Below are 19,950 nucleotides of genomic sequence, written 5' to 3'. Positions count from 1 at the left end.
GTTCAGGAAGATCCCCCATTTGTGTACCACAACTACTGAGCCTGTGCTCTGGAGCCCAGAGCCACCAGAGCCACAACTACTGAGCCCACATGCCCAAACTACTGAAGCCAGCATGCCATGGAGCCCACACTCTGCAACAAGAGAAGCCACTGCAATGAGAAGACTAAGCACCACAACTGAAAAGTACTCTCTACAAATAGAGAAAGCCTGTGTGCAGCAACTAAGACCTGGCACAGCCAAAAAAAAATTTTTTTTTTAATTTTAAATGCTATTTTCTATAAAGTATCTAAAAAGAAAAACACAGAAAGATAGGTTCCCAATTTCTTTTACAATCAATCAGTTACCTATTTATCAAGCCAAAATACAAAATATTTTACTGTCAAATAGAGATTTAAAACTAAAAACTTTGCATTTAAGAAATAAAACTTAAATCAATCCATTGATTGTAAAATGTGTCATTATGCTGCCAACCAATTTATGAAACCAATGCTTTTCTATTATCTACTGTAAGATATATCCAAATTAAGCCATGTCAAAATTTGAAAAAAGCATGTCTTGAAATCAATGAAATATACTATTCAAGCCTAATAATCAGATAAAGACTCGATTTGTGTCACTTTATACACAAGTAACTTTCTTAAATTTTCTCATCTCAGGTACCCACTTTACACTATAAGCTCTTAGACAGCAACAACTTTATCTTTTGATCACATTATACCCCAAAGTGTCAGATATGATTTGTCTGATGTGAGAAAAAGGAATAACTTTTCTCAAATGCATTATCTGCTCCTTTATTAACTGTACTTACCATGAAGAGGCCACTGTAACTCTTGGTCTTCCAAAAGAGCAGCAGCTGGCAGGAGTCTATTAAGGCAATCAAGAGGTGGCAACAAGTCGAGGAGGTAACTCAACAAAGGCCGAGCCACCGACACTGGGAGTAACAGGAGGGAGTTAACAATCTGGCAGAGCATACTGCCTGCAGCTGAGACGTATATCACATCTATGAAGGGTAAGAAATTTAACATGGATCAACTTTCAAACTTAAAGAAAAAGACTAATAAACTATTTTTGCCTAGAACTGGAGTACACTAATTCAATAACTCTTTGTTGAATTATTATATAACTCTCTGGTAGCTAGAGAGTTATATAATAAAATACTGGGGTCAGTATTTACTTACTTTCTGAATGCATCACAACAGACACGTTATGGGAAAGCACACATACCCTTGTGCCAACAAAATCAAATAATTATAGCATGTTCACTTAAAATGTATTAAGAATTTCTCATTCACAGATTTATTCTCATTTTCAGATTCACTTAAGAAGTATTTATTGAAGACTTACAACTATATACCGGGCACTATTATAGGTGAAAGGTGTATGACTGTGAATAAAGAACTAAAAATGCCTGCCCTCACAGTGCTTACATGTTAGTGAGGAAAAGTCTTTAATGTTTTTTAAACCAAATGTAATTTTTTAAATTAAAATATTGTGCTCCAAAATCACTGAAGATGGTGACTGCAGCCATGAAATTAAAAGATGCTTACTCCTTGGAAGAAAAGTTATGACTAACCTAGACAGCTTATTAAAAAGCAGAGACATTGTTTTGCTGACAAAGGTCCATCTAGTCAAAGCTATGGTTTTTCCAGTAGTCATGTATGGATGTCAAAGTTGGACTATTAAGAAACCTGAGCGCCAAGAATTGATGCTTTTGAACTGTGGTGTTGGAGAAGACTCTTGAGAATCCCTTGGACTGCAAGGAGATCAAACCAGTCAATCCTGAATATTCACTGGAAGGACTGATGCTGAAGCTGAAACTCCAATACTTTGACCACCTGATGCAAAGAACTGACTCACTGGAAAAGACCCTGATGCTGGGAAAGATAGAGGGCAGGAAGAGAAGGGGACGACAGAGGATGACATGGTTGGATGCCATCACCGACTTGATGGATGTGAGTTTGAGTAAGCTCTGGGAGTTGGTGATGGACAGGGAGGCCTGGGGTGCTGCAGTCCATGGGGTCACAGAGTTGGACACGACTGAATAACTGAACTGAACTGAACTGAACCCTGTCATCTTAAAATGTAAATTGTGGGAGTGGGTCTGGTAAAATTTTTACAATGTTGAGAAATTCTTTTGATTTATTGTAATAACCAATTGAAAAAGTATATAATTCCTTTGCTAAGGCTAGTAAGGGGGCACTCTCTGTCCCCCTTCTGATGCCTATGTCAGAAGCTTTCTCTGTCCCTTTTTATACTTTAATAAAACTCTGCTATACACACACACACACACACACAGAAAGTATTTCAAGAAGAGGATTGCAAATGCTAAAGAAAGGTAAAAAAATGGATGAAAATCTCACTTTATGCCATTTAATATTAGCCTTTTTGAGTATATGTCATCTAATTCCTTTAAATTAGACCTCTATCACAACAATGGACATCTTTTAAGATTAACCAGATCAATCACTGCTGCTGCTGCTGCTTCTGCTAAGTCACTTCAGTCGTGTCCGACTCTGTGCGACCCCACAGACGGCAGCCCACCAGGCTCCCCCGTCCCTGGGATTCTCCAGGCAAGAACACTGGAGTGGGTTGCCATTTGTTGCCATCACCCAAAACCCAGCTCAGGAGATTCAAAGTCATTCCTACTCCACTCAGAGGTTTCAGGCCCTCTTTGGCTTTAGAAAGGGTAAAAATTCCTGCTTTATAACCACTGATTAAATATGAAACCCAGTACCAAACACACCTCTTAATTTTTCTCCAACACTGCCATTCCAAGGACTTTCTTTCAGCAAATTTGCAGAACGTGAATAAATATCCGTGGCATGAGGCAACAAGAGCTGAAGATGTTTATGAAGCAATGCCACACTGCTTGAGTTCTGAGGAAAAAAGTTTCTAAATTACTACATTGGAAGATTCAAGGTACAAAAATTTCATGGTTTACCCAAATATCTGAGTTTCAAGGTCCCTGAGAAATGACATAGAAAGCAAAGAATCACATACTTCACTTATGTTATTGATATGGCAAAATGCCAGCAGCTGTTTCTGCAGTGAACATAGCAGTTCATGAAGATGAGCGGGCTGACTGTTCTCTGAAGACGATGTTCCAAGTAGAAATTTATCACTGTTCTTTTCTAGCTCCCCAAATGCTTGATCCTAAAATGATACATAAATGAAGATTATATCTGAAGTGTCTGAAAGTGAAATTAATGTCCTACCATAAATAATTCTGATTTAAGAAACCATGGTCTCCTTTCTCTCATTATTAATCCCTACATCTTTGCTACTGCTATGCAGACATTAGCTATAAGATGGTAAGATTTATCATGCAATTTCAACTTTCTTTTCCATTTAAAAAAAGGTAATAATGTTTCACCACAAAAACTTTGAAAATGCAGAAACAAGAAAAAGGAAAACAACAATATCCAAAGACAAAACATATCAACATTTTAATGCTACTGTTTTCCCAACCTCTTTTGTAAAGATTTTCACACACTTGAATTTCTAATAACACAATTCCCAGAAATTAATTTTATTTCTGATTATAAAAGCAGTAAGTGGACTAAAGAAACATAACAACTAAATACAAAGTATGATCCTGAATTTGGGGGACAGGGGGAGGGTGCCATAAAGGGCATTACTGGGATAACTGTATAAATTTGAGCATGGACTATATATTATACAATAGTTCTGTGTCAATGTTAAATTTTCTGAATTCAATAACTGCTCTGTTGTTATATAAGAAAGAGAATGTTCTTCTTAAGAAATGCATGCTTAAATGCTTAGTAATAGCCAGTATGATTTCTACAATTTACTTTCAAATAATGGATGGAAGAAAGGCATATATGGCTGAAGGGCACGGGATGTTTCTTTGAACAATTCTTGTGATTCGTGCATAAATTTTAAGTTATTTCAAGTTAAAAATATTTTTTAAAAAGAAATAGTGTAAAAAATTTAGAACATTCTAAAACTGTATTTTTTTAAAGAAAGTTTAAATCACCACTTAGCCAACCACTGTATCTAATATTTTTTCTCTATTTCTTTTCGTCTTTTTTCATAAAATTACATATTCTATTTTTAGTCTCTTTTCTAACAGATCTATAAATATTTTTTGTATTTTCATAAACCATGTGTACATGAAATCTGAGACGAAATAGTCCACTGAGCATATATAATTTATGTAACCATTCCCCAATTTTTAGATATTTTAGTTGTTTCCAATTTCTATTTCTTATAAATAATAATGTGATAAACACCCTTATGCACAAACTATGGTCTTTGTTTATAATATGCAAGAGAAAGTCTCAGAATATTTTAAGGCCCTCACTGTATAAGCACCATTTTAAGTGGGCAAATAAACACTGCTAGAGACTGAATGTGTTCCGTCAAAATTCTTAGGTTGAACCTAATCCCCAATGCAGTGGTATTTGAAGGTGGGGCCTCTGAGAGGTGATTAAGTCATGAGGGCAGAATGACCTTATAAAAGGAACCCCAGAGAGTTCCCTTGTGTGAAGACACAGCAAGAAGACAGCTGTCTATGAACCAAGAAACAGGTACCACCAATCTGCTGCCTCCTTAATCTTGGACTTTCCATCTCCATAACTGTGAGAAATAAATTGTGTTGTATATAAGCTGTCCACTCTGTGGTATTCTATTATAGCAGCACAAACAGACCAAGACAAGCAGTCTTATTCTAAAATCTTAGGACAAGACAAATTGGTTTAAATTATATCAGAAAGAAACAGTAATTTACGATTTTCAGCCTAAAAGCAGTTATTACAGTTAGTATTTTATTTCCATTTCCATATAATATACACATCTGCTGCTGCTGCTGCTACTAAGTCGCTTCAGTCGTGTTCACATCTACTTCAGCCCTAATGGCATTAGAAAGGCAATACTTTAATAGAACTTTGGGGAAAAATTTCAATAAATACCAAATGGATATACTTATAACATTGTTTCCATTCCATCTGCAGCCAAACATCAGATCAAATTTATATTCTTAAATCTGAAAGAAAATAATTCTACAGGAACAACTGTCACTCTGACTTAATCAACAACTTTTTAAGTTGGGCAGAATACAACACTAAGTGAAAGTCACTCAGTTATATCCAGCTCTTTGTGACCCCATGGACTATACAGTCCATGGAAATTCTCCAGGCCAGAATACTGGAGTGGGTAGTGGCTTCCTTCTTCAGGGGCTCTTCCCAACCCAGGGATCGAACCCAGATCTCCTGCATTACAGGCAGATTCTTACCAGCTAAGCCACCAGGGAAGCCCAAGAATACCGGAATGGGTAGCTTATCCCTTCTCCAGTGGATCTTCCCGACCAACGAATTGAACCGGGGTCACCTGCATTGCAGGAGGATTCTTTACCAACTGAGCTACTAGGGAAGACTTCTACTGAAAAAAGGAATATACAGACCTGACCCTGAAGAGTAGGAGACAACATGAAATGATACACAAACACTTTGAAGTTTAGTTACACAGTACACTTTGACTCTAAAAACTGATAAGAGGTATTAAGTTATAGTTACATGGTTAGAAAAGGTTATTTCAGCAAGGCTTCCTAGAAGCCTTCCTGGGCTTCCCTGGTGGTTCAGAAGGTAAAGAATCCATCTGCAATGTAGGAGACCCAGGTGTGATCCCTGGGTTGGGAAGATTCCCTGGAGAAGGGAATGGCTACCAAGTCCAACATTCTTGCCTGGATAATCCCCTGGACAGAAGAGCCTGGCAGGTTGCAGTCCATGGGTTTGCAAAGAGTCAGACACAACTGAGTGACTAATATACTTCTCATGCAGTTATAATTACACGGTTAGAAAATGTTGTTTGAGCAAAGCCTTCCTAGAACAGTCAAGTGTTAAAGAAGTCACAGACTGGCAGACAAGTAGAGAAGAGATAGATGTGCTACACACAAGCTCAGGACAGTGTGGTGTATAAGCCAAATGATGAAGGGTCTGAAAAAGTTTTGATTTAATAAAACGAGGTTATTTAATACAACAAGGTTATTCTAGCAGTAAGATGCTGAGAGGAGACCAGTGACAGTGACAACAGTTAAAACACTGTTATTACCATTAGGTCATGATGGTATGGATTAGAACCCATAGAAATGGAAAGGAAAAAAGAGAACAATCTAAGAAACACCAGAGAGTAAGAATTAAGGGCATTCTAATAAGAAAAAGCAATACTACTGTCCATTGTCTTTTCTCCTACTGACCAGCCTATTTTTAGTCAGTATCAACCATACTGTTTAATTATAAGATCCTATCTGGTAAGATTAATCCTTTCCTCATGATTCTTCTCTTGCAAAATGTTGTTGACTATTTTTACCTGTTTATTCTTACACATTAATATCAGAAAAAATTTGGTAAAATTCCAAAATAAATCTCTTCGGAATTCTCAACTGTAAGTCACTTGGCACCCACAATATTTGAGAATATCTGACACATTTCCCCCCTTTTGGGAAGTGGAGTCTAGTTTTATTTATTTCCTAAGTGTTTAAATGTCAAAATACTTTGACCTGAAATGATCCCTCAGTTAAGTTCAGTTCAGTTCAGTCGCTCAGTCGTGTCTGACTCTTTGTGACCCCATGAATTGCAGCACGCCAGGCCTCCCTGTGCATCACCAACTCCCAGAGTTCACTCAAACTCATGTCCATCGAGTCAGTGATGCCATCCAGCCATCTCATCCTCTGTCGTCCCCTTCTCCTCCTGCCCCCAATCCCTCCCAGCATCAGGGTCTTTTCCAATGAGTCAACTCTTTGCATGAGATGGCCAAAGTATTGGAGTTTCAGCTTTAACATCAGTCCTTCCAAAGAACACCCCCAGGACTGATCTCCTTTAGAATAGACTGGTTGAATCTCCTTGCAGTCTAAGGGACACACCCTTCAAAAAAAACCACCCCAAGTATTTTTTTCTTTTTTTTGGCCACACTATGTGGAATGTGGGATCTTAATTCCTTGATCAAGGATCAAACCTGGGCCTCCTGCACTGGAAGTGCAGAGTCTTAACCACTGGACTGGACTGCCAGGGAAGCCCCCAACCCACGTTTTCTTCTTCTTTTTTCTTTTACTACAAAAAAAAGGCAACTTACTGTATAAAATCCTAAATTTCTTAAGAGAGTCTTCATCAAAATTTCAGCCAGATGAGTGTCTGGATGGCAGCTCTGAGTGCCATAAGGTTGATCTGACAGGTTTCCATAGCCAGTACATACGGAAGAGAGGTCAGCAGCATCAGAGGGTGAGCTATACCCAAGTAAGGAGGCTACATGGGTATGATCTTGCAAACTTGTCAGAATAATATCCAGTTGCATTCTCTAAAGAAAAATATTCCCATGGATGAAATAGAACAAATAATTAGCTTAAAATGCACCAGAAAACTAAATTTTAAAAAAAATCCCGGGGGGGGGGGGGGAACTATAATGATGCTAACTAATGTGCTTTATATCCTAATAGACAGTAATCTTTTATTTTTTTTTTAATTTTATTTTATTTTTAAACTTTACATAATTGTATTAGTTTTGCCAAATATCAAAATGAATCCATCACAGGTATACATGTGCTCCCCATCCTGAACCCTCCTCCCTCCTCCCTCCCCATACCATCCCTCTGGGTCGTCCCAGTGCACTAGCCCCAAGCATCCAGTATCGTGCATTGAACCTGGACTGGCATCTCATTTCATACATGATATTTTACATGTTTCAATGCCATTCTCCCAAATCTTCCCACCCTCTCCCTCTCCCACAGAGTCCATAAGCCTGTTCCATACATCAGCGTCACTTTTGCTGTCTCGTACACGGGGTTGTTGTTATCATCTTTCTAAGTTCCATATATACAGTAATCTTTTAGAAAATGTGTAGTTTTTTTAAAAAGCTATCCCATTAATACCATTTTAGAAACTGCAACTTAAAGAGTTGTATTACATCCTTACTACCTGAAACTCTAAGCTAAATGGCACACTATACATAATAATTTTAGTGCTATAAGGAGGAGGAAACGTCAGCAGATAAATTACAGTACACATTCTTCTACAAAATTACCAATGAAACTATCTATTCTAATGTTTAAAATACATCACTTGAAATCTAAACTAATGCAAAATACTCATTGGAAAGCATCTGTGGCTATTATACTGCCAGTAACACTTTTTCCCTCAAATCTGTAACTCTACAATTGATTGTTCAATTTGATTGAGCAAAATGTACTTATTTTAATGCACAAATGACAATAAAATGGAAAGAAGAAGCATACTCATATCATCAAGAACTTTTCACAACAGTCATCTTCCTTTACTTTTTATATAAACTATTTCAAACAAAGTTCTGGGCATGAAACCAACAGTAGCTCATGCCCTTGATTTCAACTCCACAAACTACAAATAAATTCAGTTCTCTGGCTAGACGGTGTAAACAACATTGGAAAAATTAGACATAATTTTAATAATGAGCCCCAAATCACTTAAGTTATCACTTGCTTCACTTTCATTAGAAGCCTGGGAACTCTTCCAACACAAAGCATTAAATACTAGAATGTACCAGACTCATAAAGTGAAGTATTATTTCATGAACACTGGCAACTGATTAGTTTTATTTCCCTCTCAGTCTTTTTTTGATAATATAGTACTGGTTTACTTAAATACCAGACAAAGGCTCACCTGTCCTTTAGATAAGCTTTCCCATCTATCAGGTCCTTGGGGTAAAAGAGAATGAAGTAATTCCATACGTTCTCGTAATGGAGGTAACAGCATGGTTGCTCCCACTGACAGAGTTTCAATTACAACCTTATATTAAAAAAAAAAAAAGTAGATTTATTTGGCTTGGTTCTTACATTTTTAATAGGAACACATAAAAAATAAATCCACAGACTACTAAGATCAAAGAAATCTAAAGAAGGTGGACCATAGAAGTCTAAAGAAGGTGGCATCTGAATAAAAGAAAGCATGACAAATCCTTCTTTAGACGTCTTTAAGAAGACTAGAATTTTGGATTTGCCACTACATAGCTAATCATTATGCAATAAATATTCAGTGTTGAGTCTAATAGTGTCGAGCCTGATAAAGCTCTTTGAAAAGTGCTGGGAATGTAGCAACAAACAAGACACATAAAAGCCGTGCTTACATAAGCATATAGTCTAATAAGAAAAAGAGACCCTGAGTAAGCAATTTTAAGTGTGAAAAGAGTCACACAGAAAAAGTAAAATGAAATGCAAACTTGAGTGAGCACCCATACATAAAGGCAATTAACACAGTCTATGGGCTACCCAGGTGGGCGCTAGTGGTAAAGAACCTGCCTGCCAATGCAGGAAACATATAAGAGATGCAGGTTCAAGCCCTTGGTCTGGAAGACTCACTGGAGGAGGGCATGGCAACCTGCTCCAACATTCTTGCCTGGAGAATCCCTTGGACAGAGGAGCCTAGTGGGCTACAGTCCATAGGGTGGCACAGAACCAGACATGACTGAAGCAACTTAAGCACACTTGCATGGGCTCATCATAGAGGGTCTCCCTGAGGATTAGGCATTTAGGTTAAAAACAGAGCAGGCCTTAGCCAAACAAATGTCTAGGTAGCAGGAACAGCTTAAAAAATAGCTCTATTATCTTAAGCCTCAAACTTCTCTGGGTCATAGCTTCTTTATCACTAAAATAATGGTGCTGAATAAGAAAAAAAGAAACACTCTATATGATTAAGAAAAGAGCTCTTGACGGACTCTCTCTCTCCCGCGTGCGCGTGCTCTTTTCTTTCTTTCTCTCTCTTTCTCTCTCTCTCTCTCTCTCCTGCTATCTTCTAAATAAAATAGAGCTGTAACACTGAAAAAAAAAAAAGAAAAGAGCTCTTATAAATTAAAAACATAAGAAAATAAAACCTCAATAGCAGGGTTAGAATATAAAAATTAAATTTCTCATAAAGTAGAGGAGAGAAAAGATAAAAAACAGGAAAGAAAACCTAAGAAAATTAAGAGGAATGATCTAGGAGGTCTATTACCCAATAATGAGTTTCAGAGAGAAAGAACATAGAACAGTGAAGAGGAAATCATCACACACTTCAAAATAATTTCTTAATACTGAAGGCTATGAGTTTCCAAATTAAGAGTCTATCCAAATATACGTGACAACGGATAAAACTGGACCCACAACAGTTCACATCATTTTAAAATATGAAAACAGAGAAGTAGAACTTGTTATAGAATCCAGAAAGGAAAAGATATCCATAAAAGGATTAAAAATTTGAATAGCATAGATTTTCTCACTAACAATCTGAAAGCTAGAAGAATTTTTCTACAATTCTTATGGGAAAATCACTGTATCAGTTTTGCTTTTTTTTTTAATTGACATATAATTCACATCATAAAATTTAATTTTGAAAGTATAAAATTCAGTAGGTTTAGTTTATTCAGAGTTATGTAACCATCACCACTATCTAATTTAGGACATTTTCATCACCCTCAAAAAAACCTTGCCCATGAACAGCCACTTCCCATCTTTTCCTCACCCAAAACTTCTGACAACAAATTAACCTACCTTGTGTCTCAATGGATTTGCTTACTCTGCACATTTCATATAGTATGTGACCTTCTGTGACTCATTTCTTTCATTTAGCATGGTTAGAAGATTCACCCATGCTGTAGCCTGTATAAGTACTTCATTCCCTTCTATAGCTGAATAACATTACATTGTATGGACAAACATTTTGTTCATCCCTTCTCCAGCTGACAGACATTTGTTTGTTTCCACTTTTTGGCTATAATGAATACTACTGTTATGAACATTCATGTACAAGTTTTTAATAAATTCTCAGATATAGACACAGGTGGAATTGCTACTTTATATAGTAACTGTACGTTTAACTATTAACAGAACTACCTGTTTTCCAAAGTGGATGTATCATTTTATATTCCCATTAGCAATATATGAAGGTTCCAATTTCTGTACATCTTCACCAATGCTCGTTATTATCAGGTTTCTGTTGTTGTTGTTGCTGCTGCCGCCCTGGGTCTTTGTTGCTGTGTGCAGGCTTCTCATTATGGTGGATTACTTTATTGCAGAGCACAGGCTTCAGCAGCTGCAGCTCGCAGGCTCTAAAGCACTGGCTCAGTAGTTGTGGCACATGGGCATAGTAGCCCTGTGGCATGTGGAATCTTCCTGGGCCAGGTTTCAAACTCATATCCTCTGCAATGGCAGGCGGATTCTTAACCAGTAGACCACCAGGGAAATCCTATTATCAGTCTTTTTGATTACAACGATTCATTGGGTATGAAGTAGTATCTCACTGTGATTTTAATTTTAATTTGCACTTCCCTTATGCCTAATGATGAACATTTCTTTCACGTACATACTGCCCTTAGGTATTTCTTCTTTGAAGACATGTCTATTCAGATTTTTGACTCATTTTTTGATTGGGCTGTCTTTTTACTGTTGAGTTGCAAGAATCTTTTATATATTCTGGAAACTAGAATCTTATGAGACACAACACATGATTTACAAATATCTCTCCCATTCTGTGAGTTTTATTTTCATTTTCTTGATATTGTAATTTTAAGCATAAATGTTTGTTAATTTTTAAAACAACAAAGACTACTAGCAGCATTTGGAAGTGCTCTTTCAAAGCTGTTGAGCAGGCACAAATTTCTTGTTTCAGATCAAGTGTTATGTCTTCAACTTAAGTGTACTCTTCTTTGGTTCTGATGGATGTTTCAGAGTTTGTTCCTTGCCTGATCTGTACTTGAAGCAACAGTTTCAAGTGGTAAATAAAGTCTAATTTGTCACTCTTCATAACCAACAGCTCAGCATTCCCTCTCCAGCACCAGCATAAAAATAAATGTATTTCAATTTTTATGAAGTCTAATTTATCTTTTTTCTTGGCTGCTCATGTTTGGGCATCATATCTAAAAAACCATAGTTCAATTCAAGGTCATAAAGACGACAGATGAGCAAAAATTTAATATATACAAATAGAAAAAGATTATTCAGCCTTAAAAAGGAAATTCTGACACATGCTACTTAACATGGATAAATTATGACAATGTTATGCTAAGTGAAAAAAACCACTGACAGAAAGACAATGTATGATTCCACTTTTATGACATATAAGTGTCCAAATCGTAGAGAAAGAAATTATGACATACAAGTGTCAAAATCATAGAGAAAGAAAGTAGAATAGTAGTTGCTAGTGGCTGAAGGGAGGGGGAGAATGGTATGTTTAATGGGTACAGAATTTCAATTTGTAAGATGAAAAGAGAGAGATAAACAGTGGTGATGGTTGCACAACATTATAAATTTATTTAATATCACTGAACTGTATACTTAAAAATGGTTAAGATAGCAAAGTTTATGTTGTGTGCATTCTACCACAATAAAATTGGGTACTTGTGCTCAGAAATTCATCTTCTGGTGGAAAAGAGAAACACAGTTGTAAGCAGACAACTACAAAACAATGTGATGTGATGAGAACATACATGGAAAAATCAAACCTGGCAGCAGAGCAGGAAATGAAAGGTTTCTCAGAAGTGACATTTGACCTTTAGGTTAGACAAGCTAACAAAAAGGACAAGTTGACAAAAAATTTACTCCCACCAGGAAAACAGAAGTAACAGAAAGAACATCCAGTTGAAATTTACCAGTACAAAGCTGAATTTACAGGCTACAACCTCAAGGAGAAATGTGACTGAGACATAGATGTACAAGTCTTATACTCTTACCTCTTGGATTTCATCTGGGACAGTTGAGTCCATCAGTCTGAAGAGCAAATTTCGAAGCGGACCTGCCTGTCTCCCAAGGATGCTAGTAGCTACCCCTCCCGCAAGTGCAAGAGCAAGGTGATTTGAAAGCAGCTTCAGGCACAGTTTGAGGAAATTGTGGTGTTCCCTGAAACCAAATAAATTGCTATAAACTTCTGGAATATAAAAGAGCATGTGCTATCTACTTTGGGTAACATTTTTTTTCTCTTTAAAAGTTTTTTCAAATTATGACCAACAGTAATTTTAAAATCATGGTTCATGAATTTATGGATAATTTTTCCTAAAGCTTATTATCAGTAAGTATGGATGTTGAGCTCTTTTTTAAATAAAATTTCATATTGAGGGAGAAATTGAGTAAGAAAGAATAACTCAAAATTCAAAATGAGTAATTGATATGTGTGCACGTGTGCACATACACACAGACACATACAAATACACATATATTATATAACATACCTTGATGAAGGGAAAGGGAGTGGGGGAATCTCACTGTTTATTTTATCACAATATCTCTCAAGAAATGAACGAAGGTGTGAGAAGGTACTCTCTTCAAGATCTACACAATAAGGTCGGTGCCAGGCAACAACTTGTCTAGAAGGAAGCATAAGAAAATCATGAAATACCCTTAACATGAAATTTTCACACACAATCAAAAATAAAAATTAAGGGTACTAAAGTTGAAACATATCAATAAGATATACAAAGACCTTTCTGATTAAAAAGGTGATAAAAACCCTTCATTTTAGCGACTGAAGAAGACCAAGAATATGCCATTTCTAGAATTCTTCAAGAAGGAAATATATGCTATGCTATGCTATGCTAAGTCACTTCAGTCGTGTCAGACTCTATGTGACCCCATAGACAGCAGCCCACCAGGCTCCCCGTCCCTGGGATTCTTCAGGCAAGAACACTGGAGTGGGTTGCCATTTTCTTCTCCAATACATGAAAGTGAAAAGTGAAAGTGAAGTCGCTCAGTCATGTCCGACTCTCAGCGACCCCATGGACTGCAGCCTACCAGGCTCCTCCGTTCACGGGATTTTCCAGACAAGAGTACTGGAGTGGGGTACCATTACCTTCTCCACTTAATTTTAGCCACTACTTAATTTAGGAGGTCTAGATATTCATTCACCTTAAGTCAAAGTGCTGAACTGCATGAATTACTACAGCCCCTTCTGGTTCTTAGGATCCATAAGATGTACAGTTCATATTAAGAAAAATAGCCTGACTCTGTACAGTGATATCTTGAAATGTAGTGGGTGGGCCAAAAAGTTTGTTCAGGTTTTTCTGTAGGATTTATGGAAAAGCATGAAAGAACTTTTGGCCAACTCAATACTAAAAGAAAACCTGTTCAAAACTCTTGTGAAAATTTTCAAGATCTTGGAAATCATTTTCTACATATAAGGTAGAAAGCTGAAGATTTAACACTGACACTAAGTTATTTATATTCAATTTATAGTATTTTCAGCTTTTGTTTTAGAGGGTAATTATCTACAGATGTTTAAAATAGGTCAAAATGTTATAATAAACCACATCTGAACCAAAGGTTTAGAATACAAATACAAACATCTGAACATAGCTGAAATAACTCCCAAATTTCTTAAAATTCAATCTTTAAATATTGGCTAAAAATTATCTGATTATCTAAAACCATATGGTTATCATGTTGCTGCTGCTAAGTCACTTCAGTCATCTCCGACTCTGTGTGACCCCATAGATGGCAGCCCACCAGGCTCCCCCGTCCCTGGGATTCTCCAGGCAAGAACAATGGAGTGGGGTGCCATTTCCTTCTCCAATGTATGAAAGTGAAAAGTGAAAGTGAAGTCGCTCAGTCGTGTCCGACCCTCAGCAACCCCATGGATTTCAGCCCACCAGGCTCCTCTGTCCATGGAATTTTCCAGGCAGGAGTACTGGAGTGGGGTGCCATTACCTTCTCTGATGGTTATCATGTTAGAAAAAAGTTAAATTTCTGCAAAAAGTAACTTTCTTTATCTAAAAATATGGCCACTGCTTAAAAAAACAATGACACAGATAAAGGGCATGGAAACTAATTAACTATTATTAAAAATCAATAACACCTAGTTCTGATTTTGATTATTTTATTTAGTTTCCTCCTGATAAGTGGACACAATTTTTAAGATCAGTATCTGGAGACAGAGAAGGAATTCAAAATGTTTAAAAGACATTTAAATTAAGATAGTATTTTAATGTACAATATAACTTCTTGCTTATGAAATACATTTAACCTCAACATTCAAATTGAAAGATATCTAGATGGCATGTGTATGACAGTAAAAAAGCCATTATCAGAAATATTCAGAAGAGTATTTGAATAAAAAATAATTTAATAAAAATTAAAAATTTATTTTGAATAAAAATTATTGTTGAATAATAAATGAACAATGTTCAATTATTTCTGCTTTTATTAGTGTTTTTGCTGTTAATAAAACACAGGAAATTTTAAACAGGGGTACACTTACCTGTCCCTAGGAAGAGCAGTCCATGCTAGACTATGTGATGTTCCAGCAGAGATCTGTTGAATAGCTATGCCATCTAAGCCACTTACTTTCTTTGGTTTAGTAATAGGACCTGTGGAGTTTCCTTGTCCACACTGCCCCATTGAGTTATTTCCCCAGGCATAAACTTCATTATCTGCAAACAAAACATAAAGAACAAATGAAAACTCAAATTTAAATGTAAAACACTGGAATTCCCCCATGGTCCAGTGATTTAAGAATCCACCTGCCAATGCAGAGGACACAGGTTCAATCCCTGGTCTGGGAAGACCCCACATGCCACAGAGCAACTAAGCCCATGCCCCACAACTACTAGGCCCACATGCCACAACTATTGAAGCCTGCACACCCTAGAACCCACAATTCGCACACAGCAAGAGAAGCTACCACAATGAGAAGCCCGCACACTGCAACAAAGATCCAGCACAGCCCAAAAAAAGAGAAATAAATAAATATAAAACACTTATGAAAGGTACTATTTAACACTATCTCTTTAAAAACAAATGATCTTACCATGAGAAAGAGCCAAACAATGACTGTCTCCAATAGAAATATCAACTATTCTTGTGGCAGCCAGTTCTTCAATAAGCTTTGGTCTCAGTGCAGTAGCTTCTGATGAACCACAACCTAGACAAGCTCCACAGCCCCAAGCATAGACCTGAAACAAACAAAAATACACTATATGTTAGGGTTTCCCTGGTGGCTCAGTAGTAAACAATCCGCCTGCCAATGCAGGAGACACAGATTCGATCATTGTCAGTCTATTACTGTAGCTTTCGCTTTATGGCAGAAAGTGAAGAGGAACTGAAGAGTCTCTTGATGAAAGTGAAAGAGGAGAGTGAAAAAGCTGGCTTAAAACTCAACATTCAAATAACTAAGATCATGACATCCGGTCCCATCACTTCATGGCAAACAGATGGGTAAACAATGGAAACAGTGACAGACTATTTCTGGGGGCTCCAAAATCACTGTAGATGGTGATTGCAGCCATGAAATTAAAAGACGCTTGCTCCTTGGAAGAAAAGTTATGACCAACCTATCTAATGAATAGATAGTTCATTAAAAAGCAGAGACTCTGAATGTCTAGTCAAAGCTATGATTTTTCCAGCAGTCATGTATGCATGTGAGAGTTGGACTATAAAGAAATCTGAGCACTGAAGAATTAATACTTTTGAATGGTGGTTCAATGGAGAAGATTCTTGAGAGTCCCTTGGACTGCAAGGAGATCCAACCAGTCCATCCTAAAGGAAATCAGTCCTGATTACTCACTGGAAGGACTGATGCTAAAGCTAGAGCTCCAATAGTTTGGCCACCAGATGCAAAGAGCCATCTCATTAGAAAAGACCCTGATGCTGGGAAAGATTGACAGCAAAAAGAGAAGGGGACGACAGAAGATGAGATGGTTGGATGGCATCACCGATTCAATGGACCTGAGTTTGAGCAAGCTCCACGTGTTGGTGATGGACAGGGAAGCCTGGCATGCTGCAGGCTGCAGTCTGTGGGGTCACAAAGAGTCAGACACGACTGAGAGACTGAACTGAACCAATTGCCAGAGCTGGACCCTTTCCACCACCAACGAACAGAGGGAGGTTAAAACATGCATGGAGAAAATCAAAAGTTTAAAGGGATTATACAATTCTGACTATCTTAAGCCTGAGTAACCCTTTTCCAGAAACACCTAACCCTCTCAGATTATTTTCCATCTGGAAATATTCTCCTTGATCTCTCTTTTGATCCCCTTCTTGCCTTCTTAGTTTATATCACTGATTCCAGCAGAGTACATCATGAGAAACGCTGGGCTGGAAGAAGCACAAGCTGGAATCAAGATTGCCGGGAGAAATATCAATAACCTCAGATATGCAGATGACACCACCCTTATGGCAGAAAGTGAAGAGGAACTGAAAAGTCTCTTGATGAAAGTGAAAGAGGGAGTGAAAAAGTTGGCTTAAAGCTCAACATTCAGAAAACTAAGATCATGGCATCTGGTCCCATCACTTCCTGGGAAATAGATGGGGAAACGGTGGAAACAATGTCAGACTTTATTTTTGGGGGCTCCAAAATCACTGCAGATGGTGACTGCAGCCATGAAATTAAAAGATGCTTACTCCTTGGAAGGAAAGTTATGACCAACCTAAATAACATATTGAAAAGCAGAGACATTACTTTGCCAACAAAGGTCCGTCTAGTCAAGGCTATGGTTTTTCCAGTGGTCATGTATGGATGTGAGAGTTGGACTGTGAAGAAAGCTGAGTGCCAAAGAATTGATGCTTTTGAACTGTGGTGTTGGAGAAGACTCTTGAGAGTCCCTTGGACTGCAAGGAGATCCAACCAGTCCATTCTAAAGGAGATCAGTCCTGGGTGTTCTTTGGAAGGACTGATGCTAAAGCTGAAACTCCAGTACTTTGGCCACCTCATGCGAAGAGTTGATTTACTGGAAAAGACTCTGATGTTGGGAGGTATTGGGGGCAGGAGGAGAAGGGGACCACAGAGGATGAGATGGATGGATGGCATCACCGACTCGATGGACGTGAGTTTGAGTGAACTCCAGGAGTTGGTGATGCACAGGGAGGCCTGGCGTGCTGCGATTCATGGGGTCGCAAAGAGTAGGACACGAACAAAGAGCGACTGAACTGAACTGAACTGATTCTCTCTTTCCCCCACTATTCATGAGTTCTAGGAAAAGGTTTAAAGGGTATTTAGTGCTAGAAGGCTTTTTAAAATTATCTTAATACAAAGAACATGGAGTTAACAGGAAGTCTATTTAGCTCACAAAGGTCAAGTCAGAAAACTTCGTTCCTTCTCAGATACTCAACTTCTTCAAACAGGAGAAAATATTTCCTTTGAGTAGATTAACTTCAAAACTTAAATACGATTATTACTTTTTAGTCACCTGGCCCTCTGAAATACTCTCAACCTTTTATGCTCATCCCTTAGTCTTACCTGCCCTGTTGACGTCAAAGCAAGTGAAGACTGACTTCCAGCACAAACTTTACGAATGAACATTCCTTGTAAAGCTTCAATAACTTTAGGTTTATACACTCTGTTGGTATCACCATGGCCAAGTTTGCCTATAAAAACAAACACATTCAAGTTAAACAACTTATTTGTTTCAAAGAAACTTTACTCTTTTTCTAACTATTAATGTTCATAATCATCACTAACCTTTCCATGACTAACCTGACATATTGTTCACATCTTAGAAAGCTCATCTGAGAAAACTTAGAAACATCTTAGAAAACTTAAGAGTTTCTGATAGCAGAGGATATTAACAAATGAATGGTTTCATTATATGAAAAAAAACCAGTAAATAGGTTTCTTCAATTTCAAGCAATAAAAACCACTTTAAGAAAGATACACAAAATTCATTTACTGTCTTTCTCCTCTTTAATGGTCATATTTCTAACTTCACATTTGCTGATAAAATAAACAGGTCCTATACAAGAATGTGTGGTCTTCTCAGATGGCACTAGTGGTAAAGAACCTGCCTACCAAATCCAGAGATATAAGAGATGTAGGTTTGATTCCTGGGTAGGGAAGATTCCCCTGGATCTACTCCCAATATTCTTGCCTGGAGAATCCCATGGACAGAAAAGACTAGGACAGAGGGCTATTGTCCATAGGGTCACAAAGAGTCAGAAAGGACTGAAGCGACTTAGCACACACATTCAAGAATATGTATACCTACAATTATTTTTTATTTTTTTAAAAAGACTCAATAATTCACCAAACAGAAAACTTGGCAAATCACCGGGGCGGGGGGCGGGGGGAAGGCCAAGAAATTCCCTAAGAAGTAAATACAAACTAAATACCATTTTCACTATGGAAACTATTTTTTAAATCATCTTAGTTTTAATTGCCAGTATTGTTGAGGAATATAGGGAAGTGAGCATTCTCATATTGCTGGTAGGAGTGACTAAGAAATGTAGGAAAACACTGTCATTCACTACTCTGTTTTTGATACTGAAAAAAACTGGAAACAGTCTAGATATTCAACAATAATAAATTGCTTTGTAAGTTTTGCTACAATCACAGGAAAGAATACTTTGAGCCATTGAAAAGAAAAATGTACAGCCATGTTTGTTGACACAGAAAGATATTCATGAGATACTATTAGACAAAAACCAACAGGTTGCAAGATGGTATCTATGGTATAGATAGGTCTGCTTTCTTTTTTTAAAACAACTATATAGAAATATATGCACATATTTATATAAGTGCATATGTATAACATTTAGATGTCTATCTCCCAAAATTTTAACAATGTTTATGAGCAACTTTCGTAGAAACAGTTCATTTTAATTTTTTCAATGTCAGAAAAAACATTTGCTCATCTGTATTTGAGTTCTCTACAATAGGCTTGTACAACTAAAAAATAAAATTTTTAAAACTCAAGGGAAAAAAAGGCCAAAGTTATCCATAAATAATTTTTTACATACCATTGTCTCCTCCTCCAAAAGACCATACAGTTCTCCCATCTTTAGATAAAGCAATAGTATGTGAACTGCCACAAGAAACTTCTCCTACATTGCTAATGTCTTTTACTAATGTTGGGATGTTACGACTATTACTGTCACCATGACCTTGGATAAAACACACACAACAACAAAGAAATAATGTTAACTCTTTCTTTAAGTCATTACTTCACAGGTAGAATAAACATTACAAGTTACTTACACAGAATTGAGGAATTGTTAAAGTGCAATTAAATATG

At 37.2% G+C, this 19,950-nt stretch overlaps 1 protein-coding gene across 20 annotated transcripts in view; it reads right to left on the bottom strand.

Moving 5' to 3' along the window:
• HERC1 (HECT and RLD domain containing E3 ubiquitin protein ligase family member 1) overlaps positions 1 to 19,950 on the bottom strand; it is a 232,895-nt gene that overhangs the window by 124,171 nt on the left and 88,774 nt on the right. For 18 of the 20 annotated variants that reach the window (XM_061431034.1, XM_061431032.1, XM_061431035.1 and 15 more), the window contains 11 exons: positions 19,676 to 19,819; positions 18,180 to 18,307; positions 15,753 to 15,897; positions 15,204 to 15,375; positions 13,183 to 13,317; positions 12,688 to 12,853; positions 8,649 to 8,774; positions 7,090 to 7,311; positions 3,001 to 3,153; positions 2,744 to 2,876; positions 809 to 1,000 (listed from right to left, as the gene is read on the bottom strand). In XM_061431034.1, coding sequence (XP_061287018.1) covers positions 809 to 1,000; positions 2,744 to 2,876; positions 3,001 to 3,153; positions 7,090 to 7,311; positions 8,649 to 8,774; positions 12,688 to 12,853; positions 13,183 to 13,317; positions 15,204 to 15,375; positions 15,753 to 15,897; positions 18,180 to 18,307; positions 19,676 to 19,819 — 1,716 coding nt within the window. Of the gene's footprint in view, positions 1 to 808; positions 1,001 to 2,743; positions 2,877 to 3,000; positions 3,154 to 7,089; positions 7,312 to 8,648; positions 8,775 to 10,852; positions 12,651 to 12,687; positions 12,854 to 13,182; positions 13,318 to 15,203; positions 15,376 to 15,752; positions 15,898 to 18,179; positions 18,308 to 19,675; positions 19,820 to 19,950 lie in introns of those variants that run through there. The other 2 variants (XM_061431049.1, XM_061431051.1) reach the window with 2 other exon arrangements.

Source organism: Bos javanicus, chromosome 10 (genome assembly GCF_032452875.1).
Source record: "Bos javanicus breed banteng chromosome 10, ARS-OSU_banteng_1.0, whole genome shotgun sequence".
In the NCBI taxonomy this organism is placed as follows: Eukaryota; Metazoa; Chordata; class Mammalia; order Artiodactyla; family Bovidae; genus Bos; species Bos javanicus.
This window is presented reverse-complemented; position numbering and strand designations above follow the sequence as displayed.